This window comes from Sceloporus occidentalis, unplaced genomic scaffold (assembly GCF_023333645.1).
Source record: "Sceloporus occidentalis isolate IW3139 unplaced genomic scaffold, rSceOcc1.0.p SCAF_472, whole genome shotgun sequence".
In the NCBI taxonomy this organism is placed as follows: Eukaryota; Metazoa; Chordata; class Lepidosauria; order Squamata; family Phrynosomatidae; genus Sceloporus; species Sceloporus occidentalis.
In genome coordinates this window covers 170,001-180,550 of record NW_028317452.1, presented here as the reverse complement: position 1 = coordinate 180,550, position 10,550 = coordinate 170,001, and the positions used below count along the sequence as shown (strand labels likewise).

Sequence of the window (10,550 nt, the reverse complement as noted above, 5' to 3'; positions counted from 1 at the left end):
AGCCAGACTACCCCCCCGCGACGCTACTGGGCGGCTGCTTCATCCGGTACCGGAGGACCGCCGTCCTGGGCATCCACCCTTTGCTCACACTCGCTGTGAGAGTATCTGCAGCCGTCTCCCATGTCGCAGGAACCCTTAGACGAGGACAATAGAGAATATATATATAATAGAATAAAACACCATATTTACCAATCTGCGATAGACTTCGGGTTGGTGGGGGGGGGTTTAAGGGAATAATAGGAGGGTTTAACATTCAGAGTGCGTGGGGTGGTCTAATATTACCCCAGCCGCTCCCGGGCTCACCTGTCTGAACTTCTTGCAGGGGAAGTTTTTAAGCTGGCCGTGATCAGAGCCCGCGGGCGTCTTCCTCTTGTTCTGGTGCTGCTTTCGCCTTTCCTCCAAGGATGCAGAAACATGTCCCCTACCCACGAGAGAAGAAAACCCCCAAAACACTCTATAAGAACCCCCACAGTACAACGAACAGAAAAAAAACTAAACTAATGAAACCGTAAAGATCAAGGCTTGAAATTGGTTGATTGCGTCCTCCAGTGTAACACATATAGCGCCTTAGTGTTATTCTCAGTTACATGATGTTAAGAACGGAACGAGCGAGTAGCCCATGTAATAATTACCCTGCTTTAGCTCTTGCTTTGGGGCCCCAGTTAGCCTCTGGATTTTCCTGAAATCTCTTTAAACCCATTTTTCGAGATTTTGGATTGGCGTCATGTCGCACATCGAAACACGCCTGGACGCTGTAACAGAAAGGAGCTGTGTAAATACACATATTACTGGGATCCACCCCAGAGGAGCCCCGCACCGTGTATAATGTAACAGAAAGGAGCTGTATAAATACAGATATTACTGTGATCCACCCCAGAGGGGCCGCACTGTGTATAATGTAACAGAAAGGAGCTGTATAAATACACATATTACTGGGATCCACCCCAGAGGAGCCCCGCACTGTGTATAATGTAACAGCAGGGAGCTGTATAAATACAGATATTACTGGGATCCACCCCAGAGGGGCCCCACACTGTGTATAATGTAACAGAAAGGAGCTGTATAAATACAGATATTACTGGGAGCCACACCAGAGGAGCCCCGCACTGTGTATAATGTAACAGAAAGGAGCTGTATAAATACAGATATTACTGGGATCCACCCCAGAGGAGCCCCGCACTGTGTATAATGTAACAGAAAGGCGCTGTATAAATACAGATATTACTGGGATCCACCCCAGAGGGGCCGCACTGTGTATAATGTAACAGAAAGGAGCTGTATAAATACACATATTACAGAGGGGCCACTTTGCATTTACAGACCTGGGTTCTTTGCTTAGAATATGGAAAGCTGGACTTGTTGCTGATAGTTTTTCCCTCTTCACAGGGTTCTGCTTTTCCTGTAGGGTTATAAAGTGAATATGCATTTTAATCAAATTTATACAAAATAATCTTTGATTGGAGGGGCAATCATGTGGCACTGACTAAGCTTTCAAAAAAACAGAACTTTTTGTTGTGCCTCGCCCTCTATTAATGTTTATTTTTAAGTACAGTGCATTACATCATAATCAAGAGCCTTAACAGGCCTGAGTTGATGATGTCATACACATTACAATACAGTAAAATATATTACCATGTTTTCATTAAAGCAATTACGGAAGAAAATTGCTACTTTGTCCCCCATGATTATATATTTAGCAAAGGCCTGAATAAATTATTCTTATATATATATATATATATATATATATGTTATTTTCTAAAGAGAGACTATTATGGGACTGTCTTCTTATAACCAACTATAGCAGAAAAACGGAAATTTTTACTCACCGTAAATTCCTTTTTCCTTAATACAGTGGCAGTACGATGGGTACTGTTCTTTTCTCGGGACAAGATGCATCTAAAGATAAAACAATTAAGTGCCCCGGGACCCCTCCTCCTTACCCATAAAAACCGGGGCCGAACCGGAGGTAGACAGTAAGTAACAAGACAGACACCAAATAGCTTGCCAAACATAATTTATTACATAAGGGAGGGAAACCAGTACTGCCACTGTATTAAGGAAAAAGGAATTTACAGTGAGTAAAAATTTCCGTTTTTCCCAACATACAGTGGCAGTACGATGGGATGTAGCAAGATCCCAGAAATGGGGGGGCCATATCAGGAGACCACCGCCTGGAGCACCTTACGCCCAAAATCCGCCGCAGAGGAGGAAAAGATGTCTAGCCGATAATGGTGCACGAAAGTGGAAAATGAGGACCAGGTAGCAGCCGTACAAATGTCCTCAGGAGAAGCTGCAGCTTTTTCAGCCCAGGAGGCCGCCATAGCCCGAGTGGAATGTGCCCTGATGGGCCATTGTAGAGTGAGACCACTAGAGTGGTAAGCCATGCGGATGGCGTCCACCAGCCAACGAGAAATGGAAGCTTTGGAAACTCCCGTCCCGGCCGACCGCCCAAAAAATTTGATAAAGAGCTGGTCTGAAGAACGGATGGAGGAGGTACGAGCAATATAAATTTCCAAAGCCCTCTTGACACCTAACGTGTGCCAAATCAATTCATCAGGAGAAGAAGGACACGGAAAAAAAGTAGGAAGAACCAAGGGCTGACTAAGACTGGACCGGGAAATGACCTTAGGGAGAAAAGAAGGTTTAACATGGAAAACAACTTTATCGTCATGAAAAATCGTGAACGCCGGAGAGGACGACAGCGCCTGGATTTCCCCAACTCTCCTAGCCGAGGAAACTTCATGGAAACCTCCTCCAGAGGTTCAAAAGGAGCTGAACACAAGGCTCGAAGCACAATGGCAAGATCCCATGATGGAAACAAGGACCTCCTAGGAGGACGGCGAATAGTAGCGGCCTTGAAAAAACGTCTAATAAGTACGTGAGAGGCCAGATCTAAAAGAAAAAAACGACTAAGGGCCGAGATCTGCCCTTTAAGGCCCAAAGTCAGACCTTCCCGTAAGAAACAAATGACGGAATTGATGGCAGGAGGAAAAATGGGAAGGTGCCTAGCGGTGCACCATCGGAGGAACTTGGTCCATACCCGAAAATAAATTTTGGACGTTGAACTCCTGACTGAAGTCAACAAAAAGTCTGCGACGTCTTCGTTCAAACCCCGGTCACTCAAGATCAGCCTTGCAACAGCCAGGCTGTCAAACGGAACATCTTGAGAAGTTCCGGACGAAGGTCGATGTTCTCGAGAAGATGTGGAGAAATAGGAAGCTCCCAAAAGGTGACGGTCAACTGCCGGAGGAGGACAAACCAACCCCTGTTGGGCCAGTATGGAAGGATGGCCAAGACCCTGGCCTTGTTGTTTCGGATTTTCAGCAGAACGCGAGGAATCAATGCCACTGGCGGGAAGATGTAGGCCAACCGGAAATTCCACACCATGGAAAGACCGTCCAAAAATCGAGGAAGATCCCATCGGTTGAGGGACGCAAACACCGGGACCTTGCGGTTCTTGCGAGTCGCCATCAAATCCACTTCCGGAAGACCGAAGAGTGACACCAGAGCGGAGAAGGTTTGCGGGGTCAAAGACCATTCTGTCTGTGACCATTTCGCTCTGCTTAAATCGTCCGCGATTAAATTGTAGCGGCCTCTGATATGGGTTGCTGAAATATCCGTCAAATGAAGTTGGGACCACTCCATAATAACTGCGCACAGAATCTGAAGACTCCGGATCCGCGTGCCGCCCTGCTTGTTGAGATATGCGACGGCCGCTGCGTTGTCTGATTGGATCTTGACAGCTTGACCCTCTATCAATGACCTGAAGGCCAGGAGAGCCAGAAGAATTGCTTTTAGCTCTAGGAAATTGGACGAGCGGACAGCATCTACTGGAGCCCAATCTCCCCTTCGAAAAAGGGAGCCCAAATGGGCTCCCCATCCTCGGCCGGAGGCATCCGTGGTGATAATTATCCAACTTCTGGGACGGAAAGAGAGTCCTCTGGCGAGATGGGACGACTGCTTCCACCAATTCAACTGGGAGAGAACCTGGCCACTTATAGCGAAGGACGTTTCCAGATCTTCTTCTTGCCTGGACCAGTTCGAGAGGATCTGCCATTGCAAGGGACGAAGCTGACACCTTGCCCAAGGAACCGCCGGGATGGCAGCGGTGAGAAGACCCAGAATGCTCATAGCCTTCCTGACCGAGCAAATTGGATTTCTTTGCAGCGACGAGATCTCTTGTTTTATCTTTTTTTTTTTTTTTTTTTTTTTTTTTTTAGGAGGGAAGAGGATAGGAGAGAGCCAAGATAAAGAAAATATCTTACCCTAACCTCCTCTGAACCGTGTGGGGGGGCTGGTGACACGGCTGCACTGTACTGACGAAAGCTCCAGCAGTCAGACAGGCAAAGCGCTTAAATGCAATTTTTAAAATTGCCGCCCTCCGGAAGATCCGATTCGCGCATGCTCAGTAGCGCGATCGGATCTTCAGTGGAACGCAACGCCACCCGGGCGTGCGTTCCACCAGACTGCGCATGCTCCCACTTCCTTGCTCAGAAAAGGAAGAACACCATTACATCCTCCGTAACGAGGACCGCTACGGAGGGAAGCCTCTCTCTGCTCACCACCCGGGGAGCAATCGGAGGCAACGAAGACCCCCAGGCAGCAACCCGTGCGCCTCACCAGCTGACGAGATGCCGAACTCCTGTCTGGACCGACGATACACCCTGTCCGTCCCTGAAAGGGACAAGAAAAGAACTGTCTACCTCCGGTTCGGCCCCGGTTTTTATGGGTAAGGAGGAGGGGTCCCGGGGCACTTAATTGTTTGTTTATCTTTAGATGCATCTTGTCCCGAGAAAAGAACAGTACCCATCGTACTGCCACTGTATGTTGGGAAAATATATTCAGCTTTTTTTCTGTGACATTAGTAAAAAAATTTTTGCAGTTCTTTCAGCAACATTAAAACAATTGTTTGAAATAAATGGGACAATCTCAATACGTCTCCCCGAACCTGCCACATAACGACTCTACTCACCCAGCACCTCATTATATCCCAGACCACCGATGGCGGGGCATCTGTTTTCACCGCGTTCTTACAAGCGTGAGACAGGGAGACCCTGTAACCTGCATGCAGCAGAGCAGAGCTAAAACAAGAGAAAAGAACGGTCACATATAAATACGGCCAAGATATTACGCACAGATACAAGCCGTGTTACATGTGTGAAGAGTCACAAAACAACTCATTTATCTAACTATACATTATACAGGGCTTGGTTGCTCCTGCAGCAGAAGCGCACTATGGGTGATCTTCATAATGTAAAGTCAGAAAGCTGAAAGCACAACTCTCCTGCGAACTCACCTTTTAGAGAATAAACCCCCAACACCAAGAAGACCCCAACAAACAGCAACTAGATTTATATTTATAATCCAACTCACCGGAACTGCAGCAGCGAAGGGGTGCTACAGCGAACCACACTGCTTATGTTATCCAAGGTGTAGTATAACGGGACATCTCTCAGCTCCTGCGAAACACATAAGAGTTCTTATCACCGCTATCTATATCACCCTGCGGGGGGAGGGGCAGACTCCGTGCGCCATAGCCCCCTCCTGTCTGTCACCCTGCGGGGGGAGGGACAGACTCCGTGCCCATAGCCCCTCCTGTCTGTGTCACCCTGCGGTGGGAGGGACAGACTCCATCCCCCATAGCCCCCCCCTGTCTGTCACCCTGCGGGGGGAGGGACAGACTCCGTGCGCCATAGCCCCCTCCTGTCTGTGTCACCCTGCGGGGGGAGGGACAGACTCCGTGCGCCATAGCCCCCTCCTGTCTGTGTCACCCTGCGGTGGGAGGGACAGACTCCGTGCGCCATAGCCCCCTCCTGTCTGTGTCACCCTGCGGTGGGAGGGACAGACTCCATCCCCCATAGCCCCCTCCTGTCTGTCACCCTGCGGGGGGAGGGACAGACTCCGTGCCCCATAGCCCCCTCCTGTCTGTCACCCTGCGGGGGGGAGGGACAGACTCCGTGCCCCATAGCACCACAGCCTGTCTGCATTGGGGCTGCGGTGCTTCTCTCTCACCTCTGTCGCCATGCTCAGCATTCCCTGAATTCTCTCCGAAGTCTTGAATCTCTTTGGATTTCGTTCTACAGCTGAAATAACTCGCTGCACGAAGTCTGTGTCATGGAGCGGCTCTGCCCAGAGAGGTCCCCCAATCTGAAAAAGCAGACACCAGAAGTTGATAACGATTAACGAAGCCTGTAAACCGGTAATGAGCCTAATTTATCTGTTTATGTAGATGGGTATAATGAGAACATTCTTACGTACAAACGGAAATCCATATTAATTTTTATTATTATTTTCACCTGTATACACAATAAATGCATAGAGTAGTGAACTCTAAAATATACTAAAAACATCGGCTTTAATTACCTGATGCCTCTGTTGGCAGAACTCGCAGCTCATCCCCACCGGAGGGCCGGTTCCGGCAGAGAACTTCATGCTGGAAATGGGTTGGAAGAAATACAAGCGGCTTTAGGACTGATCTGTAACCACATTTCAAGACTTGTCTGATACATGAAAAATAGTGTGTGTGTGTGTGTGTGTGTGTGTGTTAAAATGGATATACATTGTGCTTCTGTAAAACAAGTACCAGACTATTATTCACATTTCCCCCCCCCCACCCCCGAAAACAAGCAACAAAATACAGAAAGCAGAAAATGCAGGATCACGTAACATATCACACGCGTGACACTCACTTGTTTCCGTGGCTGACTGCCTTCCCCAGTCGCTGCAGATGGTACGTGCCGCATCCCACACAGTTATACACCATGGCTTGTTTACTACAGAGATAGGAGGGGAGACGATTCACAATAATAAAAGAATATATAGGAACAGACTTTGCCGGCAGATCAGACCCATTCGGCCGTCTAGCCTGCTTGTTTGTTCCTGTTGTAAAAACACACGATAGCTTTATGGCTATTCCACGCATGTTTAAATTCCCTCGTCGTATATACCAGTATCATATAAAATCTAATATATATATATATATATATATATATATATATATATATATATATATATATATATATATATATATACACACACACACACACACATATAATAATATACATACATATAATAATATAATATACATACATACATATATATATATATATATACACACACACACATTATATATATTCCACTTTAAATAATGGCACCCAAGGAATATTCACAGGGTTATGATGTTGTTTGTGACGTCAGGAGGAGGCATTTGCAGACATTTACAAGAAATAAAAAATATATAAATAACAAAGATTCCAATTATTTTTTGCTTCAGCATTAAAACAACTCTGATCTACCTTTAATATAAACAGGATAAGAAGCCTTCACTTGGCTTGTCATTTAATAGACTTTTTTTTTTATTTTTTTTTAACTGTTTAATTAAAATTATCTTAAATATTACTATAGGTGAAAAACCTCTTTACGAACGCATTATGTTAGGGACACTCCAGCCTCTATTAAATGAAGAAAACGTCATTATTCTATCTACATTTAGGTTTACGGTCGGTCCACCTGGCAGAAAGCTTGACGGTCGCTTGCCCCGTGAAAACGCGCACAAAGACGCGGATGTAGAAGTCGGCAGAGACGCTGAGTAGCGGGACGATGTATCGCTGGTAGCAATTAGAGCGGAGATCCAAGCTGTGCAGGAGGATGCGGAGCGCCTGAGAGAAACAATAAATTGGTGAAGGAAAGAAATATACATTCAGCTTAGAATCCGCCGAGGTCAACGCCAATTGTGCGGACGGTCGCTGAGGTCACCCAAGGCATTAATGAAGAAAATGTCATCAACTCTGTACAAATATTGGAGTTTTCCGTGCCGACTTTCACCAAAGTTGCCGGGAGTTCTAGCAGACTAATTGCAGACCATAATAAGAATGTGTTAAAAAGATCTTTTCTAGGGATAAGAAAACCCTGTAGCCCCCCCAGGTTCTTCCCGTGTGCCTTATGTAGTAAATATAAAATACACGCTTTTCTACAGGGCTATCCACCAGTGGAGAAAAGTCTCAAGCAAAACAAACGCTAACGTCTTATTTCCTTAAGAAACATACTACATTACCAGCAACACAAAAACAATTGCAGTTACCAATATAAAGTACGCTAACATGCCCTCTAAATCACATTCATATTCGCTTTTTTTTTTTTTTTTTAATATAAAATGTAAAGAAATTACAGAAATATTGCAGCGCAAACCACCGGTTATTCTCAGCTTCTGAAAATCAGGAGGAGGAAGATCCTTTCAATGGGATCTGTTTAGTCTTAAAGAGAGTTATAGCTGTGGGAAAGTTTTCGTGAAATGGACCTTTCCATGCTACGGGACTACAACTCCCAGAAGCCCCCCCACAGACACTGTGTTTCGGTTGGCATTGGTTCTTAAGGTTGTAGCCGAGCAGCGGGAATATGGCTACCCGATGGCGTAAAGTAAAGGGCTTATTCCGTCTCGGTACCCCGCCGCGGGAGTAGTATCGATAACTCAGATAAGAGAGCTGTGTGCGTCGCATACAAGGGTGGGGTGAGGCTGCACAGCATCCCACAGACCGTAGAGTCTCACCATTTCATGACAGAATCTGGACTTTAGAGACATGGCTCCGTATTTGCTGTAACAGGTCTCTCCGCTGTTTCCGGCCATCACCGCCATGTCCGTGCAAGTAACACAGAGCAGACCTGGAAAGAAAAAAGGTGGGGGAAGGGCTCAGCAAATAACCCAGATCGGAGGCCACGGGCAGCGCAGAGAGGAGCAAAATGGCAGACGGGTTCAGAGCCTTGCAAGGCTAGAGAAGCTTGTAGAGCGGAATAGGGAGAAGGGGAATGGTTTAAACGTTGGAATGGAGTCACACATAACATGATCGTAAGGAAAGAAACAAAAGCAATGTCCTAAGGGTAGAATTGAAAGAAAAAGAAAAAGGCTGCCAATGATAACGGAGAGCAGCTGGTAAGAATGCAAATGGTTCCCACCAAAAAGCGCATTTACCTCCATCGCTTATGCTCTGCACGGCAGCATCGAGGAACATGGATGGGCTTCCATAGGGATCCAGATCTATAACATCAAAGCGGTCACGCGAGTCCCTCTTGGCACACATCAGTAACCTATCAAGGCGATGATCGATGGTTAGCACTGGTTAAAGACAACCAAGAAGCGAGCCGTGCTGAACGCATAGCCCAGATCCACCTAAACTCAATGAGAGATCTAAAAGACCAAATACATTCGATGGGGTTCCAGGACTTACGAAACTCACAACACGTTAAAAGCGGTTTTAAACTGGTCAGTTTCTACAATCTAATTCTTCCAGACCAAAATAGTCAGAAAGTCATACCTCTTCAATCCTTTTACATCTACTATAACAGGGGCGTCCAACCTGCGGCCCTCCAGCTGCTGCAGGACTACATCTCCCATCCTCCTCAACCAGCCCCTTAGCTGAAAGAGCATTATGGGAGATGTAGTCCTGCAGCAGCTGGAGGGCCGCAGGTTGGACGCCCATGTACTATAAGGTTAAAGGCGTTATATAATAGTTTTCAACTAGAAAACATGGATACCTGCAGACCTTGAGGACTGAGGTTGGACACATCTGCTTAACATTCTCTGCCGTCCATTTAGACTCCTGTGTCCTCCAAAGCATCTGAGCAGGACATACATGTTCCGGGGCCTATCCTAAGAGTTCATTCTATACGCTTAAGGAAGGTGATCTCACCTGGCATCATTAAAGCTGGCAGTAACCAAGTTTCCAACATCATTAAATTCTATGTTTCTTTTAATAAGTTCAACGGCACTTGATGAGAAGTCATTGGCAACAACACTCTGCAGCCCAGGAACTTCACGGGCAAAGCGGATCGAGCGCAGACCAGAGGCGGCCAGGCCCTCCAAAACGCGCAGACCATCCTGCGAAGGAAACGGATGCAGTGAGCACAAGTAACAGGCATTTTGGGGTAACCTTAGCTCAGTCCATATAAAACACAATTCTGACAGACGAGGGGTCAGAAGGAGAGAATGGTGTTAAGGAAACAAAAGTGTGGGGAAACTGATGTGTATGTGATGGAAACATCAAGGAAAAACAAACATTGGTTCTCCCTTTTCATCCATGAATCAGTCCACCGGCTAATATATGCTAATTTATAATCAGTTATCAAAAAACCCGAACCGACAGCATGGTCTGGGTAGCCAACATCATGCAGCTGCGTTCCCCATCTTGCTTCACTTTAAGCAAAGCCGACATATTGCGATAGTTCCCTTCGATCATCTAGGATGTGCAACGGATTATTGGGAACTTACAGGGCAGGGCTCCCCAACATGCGCAACTGGACGAGTGGCAGGGGTGGGATCGACCTCTGGAACGGGACTTGGCGTCTCCTCCCCAGCATCAGATAAATTCACCACCACTTTCTGCTCCTTTCTCTCGCCAGGAACCTCAACTGCAGGGGAAAAAAACACCACGATCACAAACAGGTGGAAAGGATCCAGTACACGTACAAAGAGAGCATGATCTCAAAGAGAGAGCGAGCAGAGAGAGAGAGAGCGCGAGCGAGCAGAGAGAGAGAGAGCGCGAGCGAGCAGAGAGAGA

At 46.6% G+C, this 10,550-nt stretch overlaps 1 protein-coding gene across 1 annotated transcript in view; it reads right to left on the bottom strand.

Annotated features, from left to right (window-relative positions):
• Positions 1-23: 23 nt before the first annotated feature.
• Positions 24-10,550, bottom strand: part of LOC149271701 (tRNA (guanine(26)-N(2))-dimethyltransferase-like) — a 17,805-nt gene continuing 7,278 nt past the window's right edge. The window contains exons 3-16 of the mRNA XM_089507190.1: positions 10,262-10,401; positions 9,684-9,871; positions 8,966-9,081; positions 8,546-8,658; positions 7,510-7,658; positions 6,690-6,773; positions 6,364-6,433; positions 6,013-6,147; positions 5,374-5,459; positions 4,973-5,081; positions 1,323-1,399; positions 633-752; positions 304-421; positions 24-134 (exon numbers count right to left, since the gene is read on the bottom strand). Coding sequence (XP_089363316.1) covers positions 24-134; positions 304-421; positions 633-752; positions 1,323-1,399; positions 4,973-5,081; positions 5,374-5,459; positions 6,013-6,147; positions 6,364-6,433; positions 6,690-6,773; positions 7,510-7,658; positions 8,546-8,658; positions 8,966-9,081; positions 9,684-9,871; positions 10,262-10,401 — 1,616 coding nt within the window. The remainder of the gene's footprint in view (positions 135-303; positions 422-632; positions 753-1,322; positions 1,400-4,972; positions 5,082-5,373; positions 5,460-6,012; positions 6,148-6,363; positions 6,434-6,689; positions 6,774-7,509; positions 7,659-8,545; positions 8,659-8,965; positions 9,082-9,683; positions 9,872-10,261; positions 10,402-10,550) is intronic.